This window comes from Metopolophium dirhodum, chromosome 3 (genome assembly GCF_019925205.1).
Source record: "Metopolophium dirhodum isolate CAU chromosome 3, ASM1992520v1, whole genome shotgun sequence".
Classification (NCBI taxonomy): Eukaryota; Metazoa; Arthropoda; class Insecta; order Hemiptera; family Aphididae; genus Metopolophium; species Metopolophium dirhodum.
This window is the reverse complement of record NC_083562.1, coordinates 31,054,146-31,080,212: the sequence shown is the minus strand read 5'-3', so window position 1 is coordinate 31,080,212 and position 26,067 is coordinate 31,054,146. Positions and strand designations below refer to the sequence as shown.

The following is a 26,067-nucleotide window of genomic DNA, read 5'->3' as shown; positions in this document are numbered from 1 at the left end:
TATTCCTGTGACAGTACCAACTTATTTTTTCAAATGAGAATCGTACCTTTTTCGAGTAGTTTTTGGGTTATTTAACTGTGCGTTCTAAGGATACGATACTTACACGATATAATAGATTTGTAAATACATCTGATTAAAATTATTGTTTATGAATTATTGTCCTTAATTTATTTCTTTTAATAACTCTGAATTTACTCATTTTGATTTACATCAGAATTTTCAAAAAAATCGTCTCCTTAATGATTTTATAAAAGGCATTAATTGTTCTCATTTGAAAAAAAGAAGTTTATATCGCCACGAGACACTGACCTTAAATAATTATGTGGAAAAAACCAAAATTTGAAAATACGGGTCATTCAAATTACAATAATTCAAAATTCAAAAAATAAGAACTTCAATACATGTATTATATTAAAGAAAACATTGGGGGTAGCAATAGGTGCATGCTTGGTGAATCACTCTGTATATATTATATACATAATTTTAAAACTAAAACTGCGGCTCGCTTAAATCTGCAAACTATATAGTATATTATGATATTATAATTTATGTACCTATAGAGAAAATATATATTATAGCCGCTGCTGTTGCTGCTGGTGGTGGACGGTGGTTTCCGGAAGTTAAACTCTTACGCTCGCGCGCAGTTTCATACACGGACGCGTACATTATACAGTTGGATAACGTAATATTATTATTATTATTATGTTTGTTTGCTAGACCGTCCATCGCACCGTCCATTGTTTTCGTCCATATAAACGCTGCGGGGCATATCATCATCGTCAGTTCTTATTATTAATATATACCTATATTATAATATTAATATGCAATTTCGAGCGTCTCGGACGAATATAATATAGATTATAGATAGCTGTAGTAGGTATATACCTATGTATAATATTGGGTATCTTTTACTTTGTATTTTCGACTTTTATTTCAACAGTTCATTTTAATTATAAAACTCTGCAGAATTTGCGAGTTCCATTAAATTATTCATGTCTTGTCATTATAATCGGTGTATATAATATATATATATATAGGTAGGTAGGTGCCGTATAATTCAGTCACTACTAGTCGTATATATATTATATTATCATACAGTAGCGGATGCAGTGTTTATATTTAAAATCGTTATATGGAATCGAATATAGAGGTAGTACCTACTTATTTTATATACAGTTGAATATAATTTTACTTCTCGGTTTTTTCCTTATAATGATATAGATTTTTTTACGATAAGTCTGCCAATGAGTGGACCATATCTTATGCATTAGGTAATTCACACATTCCAAATCTATTAAATATATATACGAGACATATCATGGCTTTATGCGTTTATATATAGGTAGTATTTTCATATGGCTCATTGGAATCTGAATAAATGAGTTTTTAGTGCAAGTTAAACGACGAAGGACAGCGATCATATGCAATTTGGCACTATAAAAATTGGGTTAACGTTGATTTCCAGTGCGGCAGTGTGATAAAATTAAAAAAAAATCACACGATGAGATTCGGCAACATTTTACCATGTTGAATTCTCATAATTTTTTCGACGCCTAAGACAATAAAAAAACAAATAGTATTATTTTATAATATAATACATACTTAGTTCGTTTAGAGAATGTTTTTAATCCGTTTATTATTGGTAAATAGTATATTATATAATATATATATCATAATAATGTAGGTATAGTTACTATGATAATAAAAAATCTATTTCTTCTTTTTTTAAGTGTTTAAAAGAAAACGCAAAAATGTCATTCATAGTTTCATATTGTGGATCATACAATACTCATTATATTGGATATTATGAATATGTTTAATAACCAATAAAATCGAACCGCATAAATAAGTAAATCAATGATAAGCGAAATGTGCAAACTGTTAATTGTGTATACATATGGATAAATAAAAATTTTGATTTTTGGAATAAATTATACAATATTATTTACGTGCAAGTACTTAATAATAAATGTAAAAAGTTTATAAAATAAAATAAATCTGAAAACAACTGTTGTCATCGTGTATAAAAACAATACATTCATCGCCCTGCGCCTAGAATCTAAAATAATAACTAACGACATTTTTGCGATACCTACTATAATATACTGCAGTATTTGTATTTTATTTGATAACACGAAACATGACTTGTACGTTGCGCTTATGAACTATCGAAGACTGATAGATAAGACCAATGTAGGTTCAGGCCTACAGCATATACGCAAAGAGCCCAATTTTTTTTTTGGCGTAGCCTCCACGTCTCCTAACTCTAAATGTATCGACACACAAATAAAAATTATTATTTACATAAATTACATAATTTACATTCAATATTTATTTTATATCAGCAATCGGAGTAGATGACAAAAACTGAAGTCCACATTGTTTTATTATTGAGTTGAATTTCCAAGTCGTAGAAAAAATTGATATTTACGTCTTAGTAATGCAATACGCAGATCCATCATCCATTAAGTCATTTAGCGCAATGAACTCGACACCACAACGATGGCGGTAAGACGACTTATTGTTTTAGAATAATTTTCCGAGAGACCGACCTCGCGACGCGCGAGTAAAATAATATTATAATATATAGCACAACATATACATAATAACATTATTACGACATATCGTGTCCGACGAATACGGGAATTGCATTTTTAAACGTCCCACGCGAATTTTTTTCGTAGGCACGCAAACACGGCGGTAATTTAACATTCAAATCGTGGCGCGTTGGACAGAAAAAATCGCATCGTGGTCTCAATTTTTTCGACGAAACAACAGGTCCACATCAGCCTGCTATTGTAATACAGCGATGAATAAACAACGCATGCACTGTAATGCATTTGTACATTTGTAAAAAAAAATACATAATAATAATGATATTGGACGTGAATAAGACTTCTAATTCCTCAGAAAAAAATGATTACCTACCTTGTACGGAACACTTTAAAAATTTCCTTCGCTCTATAAGAAATAAAGAAAATTAATATATTTTCTATAATATTAACAATTTTGGACTTGGGACTGCAGTATATTATATTAGACTTGTATAATATATGAATTCGTGGGTCCAGTTGGTATTTTCAATTAAGTTATGATATCGACAATTTGAAGTAGGTAAGTATACCTACAGAATATACTTATTATATAATAATAGCTGGTAAAAGGAAAATAACAGGCGTAAACTTTGTACAAACGACGCATTTAATAGAACCAATCTAATAATCATCCGTGCACGGTGTATCGTATATTATACAGAATGATGATTTTTCCAATTATGCTCTTCCCCATTTTTACTTTAATAATGATTTTTCGGAATTTTTAAGTATATAGTTATATAGTCCTTAACTATATTTTCAACTATTTAGTTTTTTAATTCCATTTAAAATCAGTTTTTTGATGTTTCCAAACTATTTATACCTATCGTATAAAACGCGAAGAAAATGATGTTTTGAAAAATATTCTATCTAAATTAAAATTAGATTGAGTGGTTCTGTGTAATTAAAACGTAAGGATAAATCTTTAAAAAATGATTTTACAAATGTATAAAATGTTGATATATTAATGTTATATTTTATTATAATTTTCAAATCATCATAATATCCCGATTATCCCATATCTACCAAACCTATATTGTCATGGATCTATTATAATATTACCCTTAGTACAAGTTATACAGACGGTTAAATAACTCAAATCTATTTCCATTAAAACATCGACATTTTCAAAAATACCAACTGCTAATCAATTAAACGGGAAAAAATGCCGCAGATTTTCATATTTAAAAAAATGAAAAGAAGTCGGGCCACAAGATACTCGTTAAATTGTACAAGCATTCCAAGCGTTTGGTAAAATTAAAACGAAATTGTTTTCCCAACTTCGGTGTCAAAGCGCATTATTATCTTTTATTTGGGACTCGGTTCGAATAGTGCACACGGATAACGTAATAATATAATAATTTTGGGCGTTTGGCCATCGCGATATCAGTGTATATAAATATATTAGGCACGTCTCCGTTTCGGTGGTGTCGGTGGTGGGGGTTGGGCGATTGTGAAAATAATAATAGTAATAATCGTAAAAAAACTTATTGTAGGTATAATAATAATAATATAACGTATAAGCCCCGAATGCGGCACAACCACCCCGCGACGAGAGAGGGGTGACTACCGTGCGATCGGCGGCGTGTGTCACCTGGTGCCCGGGGGGGATGGGCGTACGGTGCCGACACCTGGCGGCAGACTGGAAACACACGCTCACGCACGGGCACCGCCGCCGCCGCCGCCGTCGCAAGAACGTATCCTCCGGGTCGGACGACGCGGCCGGTATCGTATAATATTCGTATCCGTCACACCGTCAGTCCGCCACAGTCGTCGATCCGCGACCGTTCGATAGCGCTCGCGCGTCTCTCTTGCTACTCCGCGCCGTGTCTCAGTGGTTCGCGTTATCGTAGTTTTATCCACCGGCTACAGGAATATTATGTATTGATAAAACGAACATTCGTAACGTAAATTATTTATAATTATTATTATTATTATTGAAAATTTTTTTTCATTATTTTATACGGTTTGTGTACACATGAATTATTATATCACATTTATTATTACCTCCTCTATTAATCGTGTCGTGTGATAATTAATTTTATACCTATAAATATTACTCATTTATTAAAAGTGCGTTTTTATCGTCTACCACGGGTGTTGTTCGTCGCCCGCGTCTAAATATTATTATCGTTGTTGTTGTTATTATCATTATCAATAATAATAATAACCGACCGTGTGCGCGTCGTCACTGAATTTCGCCAAAGTGTGTTCTCTGCGATGTGTTGCGTTCCACGTACTCGCGTTCCGGAAAACGTCTAAGTCCTAAGTCGGCGGGATATTCGCCGCGTGTTCCGAGAATAAAACGAAATATCATTTTCGCGCACACAAGTGTCGCGTCCGCCGTTATCAGTGCGCTGTGCGTCGACGACGACGACCATGCGGTACCGGTGGTGTCTGTATTGCATTGTATGCATCATCACATTCGTCGTTACAAACGTGAGTAGAAAATTATACATGTTGTTATTGTTATAATAAAATATCGCAAACGGTCTTACTGTGCACATTTTTTTTGCCCTCCTCGGATCCTCGTTATTATTATTATTATTATTATTATAATATTCCCACGAGGACCACACCGATAGATTGTTGTTGTCGTCGTCTTTGTCGACGAGGGTCGTGCCCCCCTCTCCACCCGCAATAACGTTATTATCATAATATTAATATCATTGTCGCCGACTGCCGAGTGACGAAAATAAATCTGACACAAAATCTCGTCGGTCGTTGTTGTTAGTATTCCACAACCTCGGTCGCGGTAATACACGATGATAAAGGTAGGTATGCCAAAAGCTTGCTCTGACCACGGGACCGACCGTCGTCCATCACTATACACGATAGCAACGCCGACGACGTCCCGAATCCCGATAATAATAATATCGTAACGCACACGCGTCCGAAACGCATCGTCGTCGTAACGACGGCAATTAATAATTATTATTATGATTATCAAGTATAATACTTACGAATTCCTTTCGTCTCGTCTAGCTGCGGACGACCGTTCTCGTTAAAATCCTCCTGTTCAACGTCAACCCGACACAACGGCCGGTATAAAATATAATTAAACAAAGATGCCCATAACCCGGTTTTTAATAATAATACGGTCCGCTGACATATATACGGTCTCGCGTTCCCCACGCGCGCTACGTACCTTCCTCTCCACCTCATTGCCTCGTCGTTCCGTTTTATTTATATCTCTCCCCGTCCAGAGAAATATACATATACACATATTACTATCGTCATAACCGATGTGATACGCGTGTGTTGGTATAATATGATAGTTTTTATTTTTTTTTTATAACTATCGCTTTTTCGATGATTTTACGCGCTAGGAGTGTTAATAATAATAATAGTAATAATAATACCCCATAAAGTCCGTCGTCGTCTGCGCGGCGGTCCCATTACAGTATTATAGACCATCCGTGGTGGCCGACCGTCCGGCCGCAGACTGCTGAGTGGAGTTCGTTTTTAATTTCTGTTTATAATAATTATATAATAATTTAATCGTTATTATTAATATAATAATATTGTTTAGCTCGTGATAACAAGTAACGACGTCGTTGTCGGATATTATTGTTATGTTCGAGTACCTACTCGACGTAAGTAATTCTGTTTCTTCTCGGAACTGTCGCGGTCGTTATCGGTGCTTGGCGAAGGGGGTGAAGTGATGGGATTACCTGAGTGTCGATTAGATATTTCGCTCCCCCGTCGTACTACCTAACGGTTCATTTATGATCATCGTCCGGACCATACGACAATATTGTTCTATGCTCGGACGTCAACTTATCGGTTCAGTGTTGCATTCGAACTCATCAGTATGGCCGCCGCAGATAAGGCATACGACGCGTCGTGGTGTGCACAGATAATAAAGAAACGGATGGGCCTTACCCATCGATAATGACGTGTGTTAGATGAAGAGGAGAGCTATAGAAATATAGGCTATCACTAAACCCATAACTGCCTAGTGTGATATCTAACGTTCTCTTCGGACCACACACTTCTGCACAACATCTTAATAGCTTGCAATTTTTATACGGATAAACATTTTTCCAAACCAAACAACACCTTCAATAATTATTACTTTGTATTCGTTTTATTCCGAGTTGCTAGTCTAGAAATCTGTGCTCCAGGCCCACAACGGTGTCCGGATCCGTCGGAGTAGGAGTGGGCCTTATTAATTTCCTTATTATCTCGGCCGCGTCTCCGAGATTTCTCCATCGTCTGGGAAACTGCGAATCGGAATGCGGGGGCGGTGGAATAATAATGTAATCATCATCGTTAAATGATAATGTTTAGTCGTAGTCGACGAGCGATTATGACGTCTCTCGGCCGTACTCTCGTTGTGTTGCTGGCCCTGCCGCGGTTGTTGCAAAACGCGAATCGAAAGGACGACGGTGTTGTGTGTATGGAACAAAAAAAAGAAAAAAACCGTATTTCGGTATATTTACAAACACGAGTGGCTCTAACAATGAGCGCATTACCTAACTTTATTAGAAAAAAAATAAATAAATAAAAAGAAACTTTAAACGTGTCGAGTCATTGGTTATTATTGTTTTTTTTGTTTGGAATGAATGACTTTTATAAAATGCAGTAACACACTCGCGCGTCTTTAACCTATGTCATGATGTTGTCGGCTGAATAAGACGCGTGTCATCATACAGAATTTAGAGAACGACGACGGCGACGATTATAATAATATTATATTATACGGACCAAAAAGAACATCGGGGGCGCGATGAAATTTGTTGAAAATCAAATAAATAACGATGATGTCGGGAAACGACTGCGACCGTGGTAGTATTATAGCGACAATATAATAGCGTACCAACAATTATATACCTAGGTAATAATAATATCGTACGTGGCCGCGGCGGTGTTATGTAGGCCATCCGTACACCTTATAGAAACTTGTGATGTAAAATAATAAAAACAACGAGTAAATCGCATACTGTTATATTATTATTATTATTATATAGGTGTAATTTACCCCGCGCAAAACGTCTGACAATCGATCGGTTTTTTATGATAATTATTAACGATTCAATCGAGCCGCCACGGCGTTTAGTAATAAGTACGATATTGGTTTCGGATGCATTAATTAATTAATAAAACACAAATCAGAAAAATAAAATAAAATCGACGAATACTTTTTCTTCATAACGGTATATATATATACATACATATACAATGTCGTAAAACGTGTACGATTTGTTATGCGGTTAATTACCCGAACCTATTTAGAGGTGTATGTGATAGCCGCTATATACCACCGCCCAGCGCCACGATCTGCAAGGGAATTTCTGGTTTTCTGGTCTAACATAATAATAATAATATAATGGCAATAGTAAAACGCGTATGATATTATGCCCAATAAATTACGATTACGCGTCGTCGTTCGCACACACACCTCTCTATAATATAAAACGATCAAAACCAGAAAAATGCGTACCTACTGCCGTCGTCGCGTTTTCCAAACGGCCTCATATTATTTGCAGCGTGTGTGTGAGATCGTATATCGTAGAAATGCGCTTCGTACAGGACACGCACGCACGCACGTATACATATATTATGTGCGAGTCTACACGACGATAATAATATAATACTCGGCACGTAATAAAAGTATGGTTACCGCCGAGATAGCGCCGCCGCCACCGCGGTATATTATCATCACGCTCGTAGACGACAATTTTTTTCACCTACATACGTGCTACAGTCGACGAGGGCTGTTCGCGTGTGTCTGTGTGTGTAGTGTAGTTGTAGGTTCACGCTGACGAAGAGAAAAAAAATTCGCGTGTTCTCAGGCTATTCGCGTTTTCTTCGAACGCCACTTCATATTAGGTACACGATGATATTAATATTCTATCGGCCGTTACCTGTCCGGGGATATCGTATCGGCAACTTTTCCGCTTCCGAGACGCGAGCGGAGGTGCATGCAGTTGGTTTCTTTTGTAGTGCCAACAATATTTTATTGTTATATTGTAAAGAGGAGAGACGGCCATACCACCAACCCCCCCCCCCGCGCATGTGACGGGATCTAAAGTGTATATTGTCATCTCCTTTCTTATAATGTTGGCCATCTTTCTCTCTTTCTGCAGCTAGTCCATTGGATAGGTCCTTTATGGTATCTTTTACTGGAAAAAGTATGAAAACGCATCCGTACCCGGTAAAAATCAAAAAAAAAATTCCAGAACTGTTGTCACATTACGCCGTGCGACCTTTGAGCCACTCTTCGCGGTCTCCGGGCAGGCGACCCTCGTCACCGTCACCGTCGTTATATTGATATCCTCGGGCAACACGTGTACGTGGTGCACAGGACATTCCGTTTTAGGTAGTCGCGCTTTCACCCATTGTTTTGGCTCGCGCCGCCGCTGCCATCCTTTGAGCGGAGACGACCTTTATGTCCTCTCGTCAACGTCACCGCCACCTGTCGACGCGTCGTATCTCTGTCGCCAAGCTCGTTGCGCATAATATATAACGACGCGGACCTGAGTATGCGTTTTTCTCGCATTATTATTATAATATTATTACTGTACGCGCGCGTATTCCGTTTTAACCCGTTGGGCGTTAACGTCGTCGATTGTGAAAAACGATTGCGAGCTCTCCTCCGCATAATGCGTGTGTGACAGTGTGACACATACCTATTATTATTGTTATTATTATTATGACCGTATACGCGTTCGTTTTCGTACGGCGGTCGCGTATTTTCGCGTGACGATAATATGTTGTTTGGAAATAAAATAAATAAATAAATAGTATGCTAATAGAATATATTTATAATGAAACATCTGTGTTGTCTATATAGGTGGATTGCAACGGCGTATTCGAGCTGCGGATAAAATCGTTCAGCAACGAGCTGGGCCGAGAAGCTTCTGGCTCGTGCTGCGGCGGCGTGTGCGGCACGCCGTGCAGGACCAAGTTCCGAGCTTGCCTAAAACACTACGAGACCAACATAAACGTGAATTCAACGTGCACGTTCGGTGACGTCGTCACGCCTGTGCTTGGCGAGAACAGCCTGACGCTCCCGGCCAACGCCACACCGATAGCGTTCCACTTCAATTTCACATGGCCGGTAAGAATATATCATGACGTGTATTATGTTCATAACTATTAACTATGTACAAATAGCATTATTGCCCTAAATTTTTTTATTGATGAACCCACTTGTATAATGCATTAAAAAAAAAAAAAAAAAACTATTGGTAACTATGATATAAATGTAGGTCTTTTAAATTTAACAAGTATTGTTGCTTTTAATTGTACGTAACACCGTAATGTGGTGATACATTGTTGCGTTTTTGTTTATTTGTGTTTACTGATCACAATAAAAGTGTTGAGTATGGAATATGAAATGCATGACATTTCAATTGTTTGCGTTTACGGTGGAATATAACATAACAAAATTATATTTTTCTAAAAATACCCCTTAAAATGCCCTTATAAATGCAAAATCAAATTCAGTATAAGTAATCCATTTGACAAGACGTGAGAGATATTTGTACCAAAACGACGATCATCATACGTCAGCTAGTATTATAAGAAGAAAAGGCAACGAGCATTGAAATCCCAGCCCTACCTCATATAGCTTCTATATAATATATCTTTGGTCCGACGTATTGTTGATAGTTACGTGTGTATAATACGTGTACGCACGTACACGACGTTTCCGCGAGCAAACACAATAATAATAATATCGTACGGAACGAGGAAGAGGAGGCGACGGCGACGGTCTTGTGCTATAATATTATATCGTCGGTCGCTTCCTCCTTCGTCTCGCCACAGGAAACCTATAATATTATATTATTAAACCGGAGGGATAAGATAAATGGGTTCTATATATTATGCACACATACCGTGCGTATTGTAAGCGCCCGCACACACACACACTACATACCATTATGTATAGGATATGCGCGCATAAATATTCGAGAGATCTTGTCTTGTCTTGTATTCCAACAAAAGGGTTGACCTGCTCCGGTATCTGACGGGATAGGTATCCGCCGTCGGGGTTCATCACGCTGGATTACTGATGAAATATATATATATATATATATATCATTGTACCGTCGCGTGTTTATATGTTATGTACGTTTTTTTCCAGAAGCCTTTTCTTTTGTGTGCCGTACACCCCGTCCTATGCCCATGCGCATTATGTGCGCGTTTAGGGGTAGCGGAATCGGAGATAATAAATCCTCCCCGGCGCGGCTGCGGACCGTTTTACCGTTACGTCCCGGGGAGAGACCTTAACCTTCAAAAATGCTAACAACGGACGGAAGAAAAAAACCCTTTACGAGGCGCGTACATAATATTATAATAATAATATGTACCCGTGCGATTCGGTGCGCCGGAGATAGATACCCAGGGAGTGTGAAATCAAAACCTGTCAGGAACGGTAGAAATTATGGGAGTTTTTTTTTCCGTTCTCGTAATATTCTTCGGACATCAGACGTATATTTTATTATATATAGGTAGAATACACGATAAACACACTGGGAAACTAACTTCCATTCGTGTATTTCTCTGTACATTCGATGTCATAAATACCAGTTTCGAATACTGTATATGTTAAAATCGCTCCCGTTTTATTATTTTTTTTATTTTATTTATTTATATACACATACGCTTGATTTTTTTTAATTAGATCTTATCACGCACTATTGATTAAAACTGGTTTTATTTCGTGCTAGAAAATTAGTAGCTCTCCTTGGACGGAACGCCTACTCGTTAAAATCCACGATTTTTCGTTCGATTAAATGATTTGACGTGCATTATATTAATATAATAGATATCCGTTTAAAGCTCAAGAGCTTTGCGCGAGGGAGGATTAACTGCTAGCAATGTGACTCACGCGTGTCATCCCACTGGGGAAATAATACACTGCGGCATTGCGGTCCATTTGATATGTTCGGGTGGTGGAAGCTGACCGATTTCCACGGGGAGTTGAGGAAGCCGGAAGGGGTGCATTCGTTATAATGTAACAATATATATAGACGGAAATCGATAGGCTTACGCGCTTCATCTCCCATATGGCACGAATTCAGATACTTGCCACTGCTCGTCTCCATTCGACAATACATAATAATAATAGTAATAAATAATAATAGTATAGGTACACGGGGAAAACGAGTTCGAGTGCGTTACGATATTTCTCTCTCCTTCTCTGTGGCGTGTGTGTGTGTGTGTGTGTGTGTGTCAGTCAGTCTGTTGGCGCTACTTTTTTATCCCGTTCCTCCTTTGAAAGTCATCATCGTCTACAACTATAATACAGGTGGATATTTTAATTGGTTCGGAAATATTTCGAGATTACCTGTCACACGACTGGCAATTAGAGGGTATCCGATTGTTAAAATAATTGCGGCCGCGCGCAATGGGCGTGTGTGTGTTGTACGGACGAATAAAAATTAATCGATCTTTTCATTATTGGAATTATTATTATTAGGATCTCCTTTACCTGTAGTAGACTGCTGCTTGTCAATGCGCCTCTCTGTATATAATAATAATAATAATAATAATAATAATATGTGAGAAAGGATAGGTTTTCTTCGTTATTTTTATTGTCCCGAAACAAACCTCGAAGAATCACAATAGTTATTTCAATGCTATATATGTATACTACTACTTCAAATAAGCCCACTACTATATAATATTATATACTATCTTTATACCATCATTATTATTATTATTTTTATGGTCGTCTGCTGTGGCGCGCGGTGCACGCCAAACCGACGACGATTGTACTCCGTTAACAGTTTTCACGATCGAGAAACTATGCACAAACATTATTATTGCATGCGGGCTATTCCTGTAAGCTATGCGATAAATTATTGGGTTTTTTTAATCATTTTTTTTTTTGCATAATTTACCCCGGTATCGATTTATAATCGATACCGCCTACCACGATGATATTTCGTGATGATAATAATAATAATAATAATAATGAATTATGATATTACAATATTATGAAATACGCACGCGTCATGCTATAATAATATGACGTTTATCACGTGGCTTAAACGACAAAAAAATATTATTAATATGATAAATGATAATGTTGTAAGGTTTTCTAAAAAAATTCTCGTTTTAAACGTTGTCGTTAATTGTTGTCTTTTCGTTTGTTTACAGGGTACGTTCTCACTCATCGTGGAAGCGTGGCACGAACCGTCGTCTGCAAGAAATTCAGGTACATATTATGTTATATTATATTTTTTAACGATAAGGAATCGGTTTACTTTAGGTCTCCAACACAAACCTACCCATGTATTACGTTTTATTTTTACGATTATCTGGTGCGCGCTCGGTCGCGTGTAATCTCGTATACATAATATTATTATTATTATTATGCGTCGTAGGTAAATGTCGGAAAAAAATATTATGTTTCTGAGTCAGTAGGGTCGTCTGTGCTGTGTGTGAGTATCTGGGTCTATATACCCAGAAACCCTATACGCTCCGCACGCCCTCGAAATATATGTGTCCTACCCTTCTGTACAAGTCACAAACAACACCTGTTCGGTGTATCCGTTTTCCCACGAGTCGTACGCGCGTACATTTATATAGGTACATATAATAATAATATACGCGTATATATTATAGTAAAATCGCGGCCATTGGCGACCTTGGACCCGCCGTGTTCCATTCATAAAAACACGACATTAAATCGACAAGTCCGTAAGCGCGCTGGCACTGCACGACGACGACGACGACAAAGATTTGACACAAACTACTCTCGTGAATTTAAATGTCTTAATTACCTACTCTTATTTCCGGTTCGGCTCGGCTGTTTTATATTAACGACGACCGGCACAATAATAATAATAATAATAATACTAATACTAATACGTCGTCTTCGTGTAGTATACGGCACATGTGAAAACACATTTTATCGTATATATAATAATAATAATAATATCGTGTACTACTCCAGCAGTGACTCAAACGCCGCCGCTCCAAAGTGACTTATCGACATCGTCGTGCGTTTTGATAAGATCTGTATGGTAGTGGTGGTGCCTGTTTGTGCATCAATATTTACTCTGGAAAAAAAGCGTAAACGTTTAAATTTTTTTACGATTGAGTAATATATTATTATTATTATTATTATTACACAATATTATATTATTATATATACACACTGCTGCAGCGTTATTGTTTATTTATCTTTGTTTGCCATAGCGGCGGTAAACTAAAAATTAAAAAACTCCGGACGTTGGTGGATGGGGAAGTGTGTGTGTGTGTGTGTGTGTGTGTGTTGGCTCCGTCCCCGTATATACGCATTCGTCTCGAATAGTCGTGTGTGTGCGTATATACATAATATTATATAATAATAATTCTTCGGATTTTTTGGTGCGACGAAATCGCATGGGAAGAAATCGTTTGGCTCGCGAAACGGCGAACGCCGTCGGATGAAATCGAAAAGGGTGGCGGCGGCGTATATACAATTATTCTTAAAATTCATCTCGCGTATGCGTATAATGTATAAAAATATATATAGGCGCGCGCGTTCCCGTGTTCTTTTGTGTGATTTGTGTGTGCTCCGTTGGACAAAAAAAAGTGGAAAAAAAAATGCATGTCGTATTCTTCGCGGCGGCGGCGGCAGGGTAATCGCGAAGCGCATAAATTTCAACGCTTTTGTCGTTGAATAAAATCCGGACCAGACGTCGTCGTCGACGGGAATTCTTTTCTTTTCTCTCTCCCCGCCGCCGCAGCCGCCGAGAAGCCGTCTCCTTGCCGTTCCCTCCCTCCCCCGCCACCCCTTTTCCGACGATATACGCGTATTTTATAATAGACCTTTTATTTCGTCGTTTCTCGGGTTTGTATTTTTGTATTTTTTTTTTTTGTTTTTCCGTTTTGATCCCGAGCCAAGCCCCGGGCCCCGCGGTGTCTCGCATCCCCGCGCGACATAAAATACGACGGGTCCAGAAATAATCTCGTCACGGAAATAATATATACGGAAATCGGTGGAAATGATAGGAATTCCGGGCCCCCGGAAACGTTTATTATATGGGTACCGAAAATAATACGTCGTCGTCGTAGAGAGGATGCTGCGCGCTGCGACGACACCGAAAACACGTCATTTTCAAAATATTTCCATTATCATTATTATATCGATATAAATATAATATCCGTAACCGACGCCGCCGCCGCCTCGTGGCTTATTGGAGAGTCGAAATCACTTTGTTGTTTGTGTGCTGTATTGGCTCTTTATTATTATTATTATTCCATTTTATTCGGACGTTAGAAACGGCCGAAGAAAACGGTAGGCACGTAGCATTCATACGGCGTGTGTGCGTGTGTAAGTATTATGTGCGCGCGCGTATGTGTGTGTGTGTGTGACCAATTGTTGGGCGGTGGGTGACCGTCTTATTCTCCCACGGTGCCTCTGCCGACGTGTCTGCCGCGTTCGTCCGCCGGCGCCTCCTCCCGTTCGTCGTGTACACAGTACATACACACAAACACACACACACACACACACACACATACTAGCTCGCACATATATGAGAACCGAATACTTTTTACTACACACGACACATTGTTTTATTGTAAATATTTTTATTTATTATTATTAGGTCTGCGATTTTTTATTGAACCCTGAAAAATCGCAAAAAAATCACAAATGCCTTGAAAATAGTATGCATTGTAAAGATGTACGTTCAAAAATTAGTCCGTACCGCTTTAAAAAAATGGTTGATACCGAGTTGCGGTCAAGATTATAACAGGTAAAAAAAAAAAATCCGAGTTGCGGTCGGGATCAAAACATATCAAAATATCAAAATATCAAAATAAATATCAAAATAGGTAAAAATCCTAGTTGCGGTGAAAAAATATGATTAATAATTATTATGTTTTTAATATTGACATAGTTACATATTATTATGCTAAATACAAAAATGAAACGGTCAAAATACGTTACGTCAAAATACAAATTTATAGTTAGTTTATAGTTACACTTACACATTAAATTATAATATAGTCACATTTTAAAATACAAAACACACATTCAACGAATAAAATTAATACATTTATAATATTAAACCGGTTCATATTTGTATGATACACATTTCATCGAAAATTGGATAAGAGCTCATCGGATAATCGATAACCGGATACTGACCGCAATTAAGACGTTAATTTTACCTTCAATATTATTAAGACCGCAATTCGTCTATTGCGACCGCAACTCGGACAATACCAAAAAAATTAAACGACTGAAACTTGTCGTTCAATGGTGATTGTTTTTTGAGAAAACACTTAAAAGAAACTATAGTATCTGTATATTATAGGAAATAGACATTTCATCGTTATCGCCTCCTTAATTATTTACGTAAAAAAAATATACAGATATGATATGATATAGAGGTGTGTCTAGACCGTTTGACACTATATAGGTACCTCTTATAAATTCAATTGCCACCATTAATTCTATTTTTATTCCTTTACAATTTTACTGATGGTTTTTTTTTCTTTCCCTTGCAGGAACGACCAACGGTTCGGCGCTGATCACGCGGATCACGGACCAACGGTTCCTGAAACTCAGCGACGGATGGGTGCAACAGGAATACGCCGGATCGACCGGCGGCGTCCGATCTCGACTCGTGTACGAGCACAGGGTCCGGTGTGAGGATAACTATCACGGCGATGGGTGCGCGAAATTCTGTCGGCCCAGGGACGACAACTTCGGACATTACCTGTGCTCGGACGACGGTGACATGATATGCATGCCCGGCTGGACTGGTAGCTATTGCAGCAAAGGTACGTTTTTATTGCCGGTGTAATCTAGTCATATCTATAGTTTGTAGTTGTTGTAAAACTAATACGATGGGTTCTCGAACAGTTCGATAAATATAAAGTTCAATATTATAATATCGTAAGCATAATTTATATATTTTTCAAGTATAAATATAGCCGTATCCTAGAATGCTGTCTATTGTTTAAATTAAAAGTTTAAAATTCAAAAAATGTACGTAATGGATTCGAGTTGGAGTAATGGATTTCGAACAGTTCGGGAAAAAACCAAGTATACAAATAATTTGAAGATCGACCCGTCCCTAGACTTATAACCCGTGTTGTTACCGCGATCGTGTGCATCGTACGCGCGCGCGTTTAAATTATTTTTATATCGTTATTACCACTCGCGTTTGGTTATATAGCGAGACGGAGGCGTGTTTCGTCGGTCGTTGAGACCCTCCTAGGACGTTTATAGGTGTACCTATATGCGCGCGGTGCATTTTACGTTTCGAAATTAAATTTCATTCGGGGCGAGTAACTAATTAAAAAGAATAAAAAGGGAAAAATATTATACTATGATTGCGCGGACGCGATTTCATTGTTTTGCTTTCTTCCACGCCACCGATCTCTCTCTCCGTATAATAAAAATAATAATAATATAATATGTAATAATATGCGTTTTAATACGTGTGTCCGATGATGATAATAATAATAATAATAGTAATAATAATAACGAGATAATAGGTTGTACCCCGCTCGTCGATGACGATAATAATAATAATAATGGTATTACGAAGTAGTAGGAGGACGATGAGGAGGAGGAGTAGGAGGAGGAAAATTGTAAAATTAACCGTGCCGTGCAGCAGTGGTTGTGTCCGGCGTGCGTTTTATATGTATAATTTATCGGTATCCGATGATGATGATGATGATGATGATGATGATGATGAGTGGCGTTGTAGTCGTCCCGTCCATCGTCGGACGGGCGACGGGCCGCCGCCGTCGCTCCGGTCAACCTTCCGTCGCGCGGATTCTCGTCGTCGTCTCAGCAGTAGTAATATTAATAATAGTAGTAGAAGAAGAAGTAGTAGTAGTAGTAGTAGTAGTAGTAGTAGTAGTAGTCGTCGTCGCCGCCGTCGTTGCCTTGCCAGTCCTTTTGTGCACGGGCAGTGGTGGTTCCGTCTCTCGGACACGCCGCCGCCGCCGCCGCTCCGGTAGTCCTCCAGGTTCCCACGGTAACGTTCGTTCCATAGCTATGGGCTTCTCTCGCGCGCCGTGTGTGCCTGTCAGGTTGTTATGCGCTCAGTGGTTCCCAAACAGGCGGCCGTGGCCGCGACCGACCGGCATACATACCTCGACGCCGCGCCGCCGCCGATCACAATCTCTTTATATTACGCTCCTTTTGTTTTACACACGAATAATAATAATAATAAAAAAAATACCGTACGAGCACACATGACTCACATCGCGCGCGACAGTTTTTTTTCTCGTGCGTACGCGCGGAATACGTTATTAATATAATATTATATAGGAAAAAATGTATTATTTATGTGCGACGTTAATAAATCACGGCCGACGACGACGACGACAATAATTACATATTCGGTATAGGAGTCGGTGGCTGCGTTGGTCGGAGGAAAGGGGGGGGGGGGGTGATGACGGTGCGAGTGGCTGGTGGTTTTTTACGAGCGAATTTCGGTCGCGTTTTACGACTCTCTTTCTCGATTCCGCGGACAAACGACGACCACCGCGATAATATATTATTGTAATAATCATTTTCGACCGCATCTCTTCAATAGGATCGTTCCGGTCGTCATAGACAGTTTTTGGGCGAAAACTCTGCCGACTGACGATCAAAAGTTTCCGACCACTGGGGCTACCGCCGCCGCCGCACACGAGTTCTTATAACCGGTGACACAATAATCATATACACACACACAGAGAAAGAGAGAGAGAGAGACGATCCGGAGAGATAGCCTGTAATTACACGGTGGGTATCGGTTACCCGCCGCCGCCGATGTCGGTCCCGATCGCTTCGCCCGCTCCTCCGCCGTCGACCACCAGAACCGTTTATACGAACGATTATTAAACGCCATTGTTTCTGTATATCCAGTTACCGGTTTTCGTTTTTTTTCCTCCTCTCTCTCGCACTTTGTCCATCTCCGATTCCTTCCTCGTTTCATTTATTTATATATTATTATATATTATACATTATATATTTATATTGTATTTCTCTCCCGCGACGGCGACGGCGGCGGATCCCACAAGAGAGTAATTACGTTTCAGAACCCGTGCAATTTGTCGCCATTCATAACGTTTCGAAACAAGATCAGCAAACAGATATATCATTATATATATATTTATATTACATATTATTATTATTATTCACGTATATAAAAAAATTCTTGCCGACCGGTCACGAAAATCGCATTAAGTCTCTGCGGCGCGGGCGCGCGTTATCCGCCGCCGCCGCCGCCGCCGCCGCCGACATTCTTGGCCGCGATCGTCGTCGCCGTACTCTGCTGCAATATCACCGTCGTCATCATCACTACCGTCCTACTATTTCGCTTGCAGTACCTATTCGTATGATATTTAATATTTCGTATTATTATTTTAATTTTCCTCGGCCGCGATTTATGGCCGCCCCGCGTTTTCCCAGCGGGGAACAATAGCTGTATATGTCCGCTGCACGCACACAAACACACACGTTCAGGGTGCTGCAGCAGTGCAGTATTATATAATATGTACGCGCGTATAGTGTGGGTCTGACATAACAACAAAAACCCATTGGCCCCGGGGTGGCAGCTGCAAAACGCGCTCGGCGACGGCCACTTGTCCCCCTGCAGCTCTGCAGCCAGAGAGTATATAATAATATATATATATATATATAATGTTAAACTGCACACACGCCGAAAAACCGTCCGCGCGAGCCCCTCGTCGAGTCGGACAACATCTGCCGGGTTCCGGTTTCGCCACTCCCGTCGCGGGGTAAAAAAATTAAATTCAATATATAAAGCTCCTATATGATGTATGCAAACGATAAATACATCGTATAATAACCGCGCGCGTGTGTGCGTGCGCATATTGCACCATGAATATTATTATAAACATAAAGTGTGCGCGTGTGTGGAAAAATTTTTTTTTTCAAACGTAGTTTTGAATTTTGAATTAAATTTTTATTCGGTTTTTGTTGTTTTTTTTTTTTTACAGCGATCTGCGCACCTGGCTGCGACGAGAAAAAAGGAACGTGCATGACTCCGGGAACCTGCCAGTGAGTAGAACCTCTATATAATATTATACGCGCGTATCTATACTGCGAACCTTTTATGTATATAATATAATATAAACATATACGAGTCCATAAGTCTTCTATTTATGTGCCGTCGCTTTTCCGTTTTATACGTGCTGCATATCTCTATATAGTATTAGTATTCTTTTTATTTTTTTCGAGTCGGTAATTAAAAGTCTCCGACTGGTTCACGGCCATCCATATATCCGACGACCTTAACCCTAGCACCTCTCCCACATAACCGGTCACCGTCATCGTCATGTATATACGAGTATATACACTATATCGTTCCTGTTGTTTATTTATGGATCGATCGTGCTGCGGCTATTTATCTGATTCAATCAGCGCGCCGAGAATATATAATATTTAAACGTTATTTCCTCCGTGCGTCTCTCGAACCCCGTGCCCCGCCGCACCCACCCCCGCTCATCGCGGACCTTCATTTAGCCACCACCACCACCACCTACACCACCTAGCCCGCCAAACTTCGATTCGTGTGTATATATATATATATATATATTATACTTGCAGCGTCAAAAACAATATACAACAATTGCTAAAAACTAGTGTTTTTCTTTCTCTTCCGCAGATGTCACGCGGGCTGGACAGGAGCCAGATGCGACCAGTGTCAGATATATCCGGGTTGCGTAAACGGCTATTGCCAAAAACCCTGGCAGTGTCTGTGCAAAGAAGGATGGGGTGGTATGTTTTGCAACCAGGACCTGAACTACTGCACCAACCACGCACCGTGCAAAAATGGAGGCACGTGCTTCAACACTGGCCAGGGCCTGTACACGTGCGCATGCGCCCCCGGATATACGGGGCCCGAGTGCAACGTCGACATGGGACTGACCAACAAACCAGGAATGGACTGTTCCACTGGACTGACGTGCCTCAACGGCGGTACGTGCAAGGTGAGCGTCGAATCATTTTCATTGTATTATTTCCACATAATCTATCGAAATGTATAGGGAGGGGTTGGGTGAAAAGAGCAAAAATGTTGAACCAACAAAATACGCGTTAGTTTGAATTAAATTATTTCCGTTGGGTATAGTGTTATCGTCAGTAAATTAAAGTTTAACTTACAACTAAAAAATTAAATCTTCCAGGTGGTGGGTGGGAGGGGTTGCATTTTACTGTCGAGTCTGATGCTGTCCGTTCGCGATGAGCGAAATACGCATATTACAATAATATAATATATTATCCAGTCCTAAACGTTTTGTGTGTTGTTTCCACAGAAAACCGGATCCGTCTCTAGCTGCACGTGTCCCAGCCAATGGAAGGGTATCAGATGCGAGACGTCCACGCAGCCGGCCTGCGCAAGTTCGCCGTGCGGGAACGGAGGCACTTGCGTCAACGCCGCCAAGACCAACAACGGAACCGGAACCGGCGGCAACAACAACGGGTACGTGTGCCATTGCCCGATCGGATTTTCCGGACCGACCTGCCACCAGACGACCAACCACTGTCAACCGGACCCGTGTCGGAACGGGGCCACGTGCGTGCCGAGCAAAGACAGTTCCAGTTACACTTGCAAGTGCGCACCCGGGTTCGCGGGGGCCCACTGCCACCTGCCCGACCACTGCCAGAAGAACCCTTGCCTGAACGGCGGTACGTGCCAGGCGCAGGCCGACGGTTTCCGGTGCCAATGCGTGCCCGGGTACGTCGGCGACCTGTGTCTGAGCGTGGTGGACTACTGCGTGGCCAAGCCGTGCGCCAACGGTGGCACATGCGAGAACCTGAAGAACGACTTCCGGTGTGGGTGCCGGCCCGGGTTCGGCGGCAAGGACTGCAGCCGGTACGTCAACGAATGCGTACTATCGTCGCCGTGCGCGAACGGGTGGCACATGCGTGACCACCGGCGGCAGTGACGGCGGCTTCAGGTGCGAGTGTCCCGTTGGTTACACGGGCGCCAACTGCACCGACGAGCGGCCGACCACGCTGGGCGACAGGTCCAAGCACGTGTCCGCGGTGGTACAGGAACAGCCCGAGATGGTGCAAGCGTCCGTCAACGGCGTGCTCATGGTGGTGCTGTCCGTGTCCGTGCCTGTGGCCGTGTTGGCCGCCATCGCGGTGGTGTTGTGCATGAAGAACCGCCGGCGCCGCGACCAGAAGAAGGCCGACGATAACGCGAGAATGCAAAATGAACAGAACTCGATACACAGCGTGGCCAAGCTGGGCGACCCGCACGTCATCAGAAACTCGTGGGACCCGCTGCCGGCCGCGGCCCGGGAGAACGTGTACTCGGAACCGCTGTGCTTTGCCGCGCCCAACAAGTTGCAGCAGCCGTCGCTGACGCCGGCCCAGTCGTCGTCGTCACTGCAGAGGCAGAAGCTGCTCAACACCGACAGACAAAACCGGATGTCGTTCAAGGAACAAGACGCCATAAACGCGTTGGACCGCAGGATATCTGTCATATCGGTCGATTCGGCCGCCAACCAATGCAACAACACAAATAAGTAAGCATCAAAATTATTATACCAACAATACCATATATGATATTTAGAATAAGTAATAACGTGGTCTACGCTAGGGGGTAGGAGGCATACTTTGACGACTTTGGGGATTCGGGTGGCACCAATTCCAGCGTATACAATTCACGGTTTTTTAAGTACATACAATTAAAATACAAAATCATGTATTTGTATTTTAAAGAATTCGCTTTACGCGAGGCAATAATATACGTATTCAACGGGGTTTTCACCCTTCTGTTATTCAAACAATTATTATATTTTCATCATGAACAACATCCGAAGTAGGAAAAGTGCCTATCCTCCGGGCTTCGATTGAAAAGTTTCTGGTTTGACGCGTAGCGAAAATATTTTTTTCAACCTGCAGTTTCCGGGGAAAGAAAACCTTTTCTATTATATTCTCATGATGATGATGTTTTATTTATATTTTTCCTTTGTCATGCGTATGAAACGTTTTTGGGGGCATATAATATAATATATCATAATATACATTATAAGCTCGTCATGTCCCAACGTTTTTTAGACCTATATTATATTGTACAGTATACGTAAGTCGTCCGAACCTCATGCGCTGGCCGTAATGACACACGTTTCGACTACGATGAGTTTCCCAAACCTCCCGAGTCGTCTTTATATACATATATATGCTCACCGCGCGTATGACGTTATCGTTTAACAATAAAGCGTAATGCACAATATATATTATATATAGGTATTAATATAGGTACACGCGAGCGTGTGTTCTCCGGACCTCGAGTAATGCGAGCGTCTCTCTCCGCAGCGCACTTCACTCGTTCACATTTATATTATATTATTTTGTATTTGTATATCCTTTAACACAAACGTCTCTGCGGGGCGCGGTGGTGACGGTGTCCGAATGTGTGTGTGTATATAAAACATGCATTATATTAAAATACCGACGACGGGTCTCTGTGTCTATTGTATCGGCCGAATACAATATTGTATTGTCGTATTATTACGTGTGTGAGGTCTTAATGTTGCGGCGGCGGCGGAATGTCTTGATAGCGCGTCGGTAGGTACAAAATAATAACATAATGCGCGTCTACCTACTATATTACTATACTAGCCCAATATTGCAGTTATAGAGTTATACAGTGTAATGATAATAATAATGATAATAATATATAGAAGTGTGTTTGATAGACACAATTATTATTATCATTCGTCGTCGTCTGGCACAGCCGCGGTCCGACGATGAATGTGTTGATGACTAGGCGCAATACGACAACGGGCTAATAATAATATATTAATATTATTATATTGTCGAGGACTTCATTTATAATATCAGCCCGCAACACTGTGACTTGACACAACGCCGCCGCGTCTATTCTCATGCCTATATTATATTATTACAATATTACGGGGATTGCAAACGGTCAGTTATTTCAACCGAAATTTACCAATCTTTTGTCGATCCTGTGGACCGCTAGTCATGCGATCATATACTTTTGAAAAGTGATTTGAATTTAAAAGTATGTCTACTTAAAATCTATCCGGCCACTTTTTCCAAATTTCGTTCCACGACCACTATATACATTTTGTTTGAATACTTCAAAAATAATAATCGAATAATCGAAAAATTTAAAATCTTAAATCATGGCCTGATCGATCCCTCCAGTAGACATATATTAACGAATTCAATTCAGTTTTCAGACGTTCTATCAGATCCATCGGTAAAATGTATAGACGTACAATATACAAAATGAGCATACACTCTTTACCGTTCACGCTCGCAGGTGGTGACTTGTATACATCCGATGTGGTGGGTGGTAGGGTTCATATATTTTTTTTCTCTACCGTCCCCACACACACACACGCATATACATTAATGATCATTTAGGTACTGCGCACACATTTACAAGACCCGCATGCACTTGGAAAATGTCGTATATACAACCCTTAAAAACTCTCCCTTCGCAACAATCCCCTTATATGTGCGCGCCGTCCGACGAACGTATTTATTAAGTTTTTGGTTTGTTCTGTTTCAGCGAGGTATCGCCTGTCAAAGCTCACCACTATCATCGCAACATACACCAGCAGCTTCAGTACGAAAGAGCGGCCGTGAAATCGATGATTTTAGACCAACACTCTTTCGCCACACAAGTTTAGACTGTTTATTAAGTTATATATATTATATATATATAAATATTTTTTTTTTTTTGTAAGTAGACCTCTTGATGAATCTGTCAGTCCATTTTTTTTGACCCTCTCAATTTGTATACACACACACCACACACACACACACACACAAACATTCGAAAATGACTGGCTTACGCCGTAATATTACGATTAGACTACATTTACATATTATTAATATATCTATTTCTCTAACACCCTCATCTAATCCCGCCCTACCCTACTAACATCATCATATTGTATAACTATTATTCCCTCTCCGTTAAAAGAAAAAAAAACCCGTAAAAACGTCGACAACTGAAAAAAAAAAAGAAATGTATTCTAATCTCAATCAATATATCTATTTATATATATATGTATATATATAATATACCCATCATTATAAAAAATTTTAAAATAGAGCCAGGGTGATGATCTCTAAGGCGTTGTGATCGTTTTGTTGTTGTTATAATCATATAATTATAAGTATTATTATTAATTTAATTAATGTGTCGAACAAAAAAAAAAAAAACATGTTCCTGTTATTTATTCCCTAAGTCATTATTTTGTAGTTTTTTATACGACTTTTTTTTTGTGCGAGTCTTTAGGACGACGAATTATTTGTTAAACATTAATGTAATAATTAATTAAAAGTAAAAGCGTTGTTAGACGCGTATTATGGTATATATATACATTATACGCATTATACATATATATATATATCGTAATCGTGTAAGACAAAAATTATACTTAAGTTTTTTGTACTGTATTTTGTAAAAAAAAAACCTAATTCTTCGTTTGTATATTATAATATCGGAAGTGTAAATAAGTTAAATTACAATTCTAAACAACGATCATTTATTTTTCGTCAGTGAATAAATTTGTTAAATTGACTCATTTAAATGTTTTTTAAATATATTATTGTTGTTCCTTTGTTAATAAATGATTGTTTCAAATGATTAAAAACAAAAACAAAAACAAAAAAAAAAAACCACTATATTATTATTGTCATTACCGTCTTACCGTCGTTTCCTTTTCCCGATTATTGACCGTTGAGGTTTCCGTCGTGCGGTGTTGTCCGCGGGGGCACGTGCGACGATCGTCTGCGGTCTGCGGAATGATGCCGTTTTCGCAACGGGTGTGCCCTGCACACGGTACACAAAGAATATAATAATGATATATTATTATTATTATTATTATCATAATACAGTGACCGGTGACCGCCGTGTGGGTATCGACCGCGAGTAAAATAATATTATACACTATATAATAGGTACATCAGCTCGTGCGATATCTATAATTCTGCTACGGGTCGCGGGAACAAACCGTAAACGAATAACAATAATAACAAAGTATGATAATCGAATAATATTTTATCATACGGTACCCATAATATCGTCCCACCGCAATCGGATTTATTGAATCGAAAAAACCTCAGAAACGAATTACCGGCGCTGACCGACGACGGATCCGGTGCAATACGCTCTGCTGCGCGTCTTTTATTCGATTTATTACGAATAATATTATTGCTGTAATAAATGTATATAAGCGATCCGCTCTCAGACCGCAAACCTCCGGCGATATGCGATGCGCACCTATACGCTTACGGCGGCCGCAGTCCCGTGCCCACGTTTAACCGGAAGTTTTCTTCGGAAAACTCATCATCACACACGAGAGACGATCGATTGCGGTCGACCGCGGATGAGAGTGGCTCGCCCCGTTCTCTCTGTTTCGCGGGACAATCGAATCGTGTATTATTAAGATATCATAGACTGCGGAGTGCCCGTGTGCCGTGTCCCATCCGGATCGACGTCTCACACGTACAAGTGTAAGTATAAAGCACTATTGCACGCATTAGACGTATAGG

The 26,067-nt window shown here is 39.9% G+C and overlaps 1 protein-coding gene across 1 annotated transcript; it reads left to right on the top strand.

Annotated features, from left to right (window-relative positions):
• Nucleotides 1–4,321: 4,321 nt before the first annotated feature.
• LOC132940411 (neurogenic locus protein delta) lies at nucleotides 4,322–24,546 on the top strand. Its single transcript, XM_061008009.1, is given in 9 exon segments — nucleotides 4,322–5,033; nucleotides 9,394–9,660; nucleotides 12,711–12,768; nucleotides 16,056–16,331; nucleotides 19,515–19,575; nucleotides 20,183–20,507; nucleotides 20,832–21,431; nucleotides 21,433–22,052; nucleotides 24,074–24,546. Coding segments are annotated over 9 exon segments (2,388 nt in total). The 5' UTR covers nucleotides 4,322–4,973; the 3' UTR covers nucleotides 24,195–24,546.
• The last annotated feature ends 1,521 nt before the right edge of the window (nucleotides 24,547–26,067 follow it).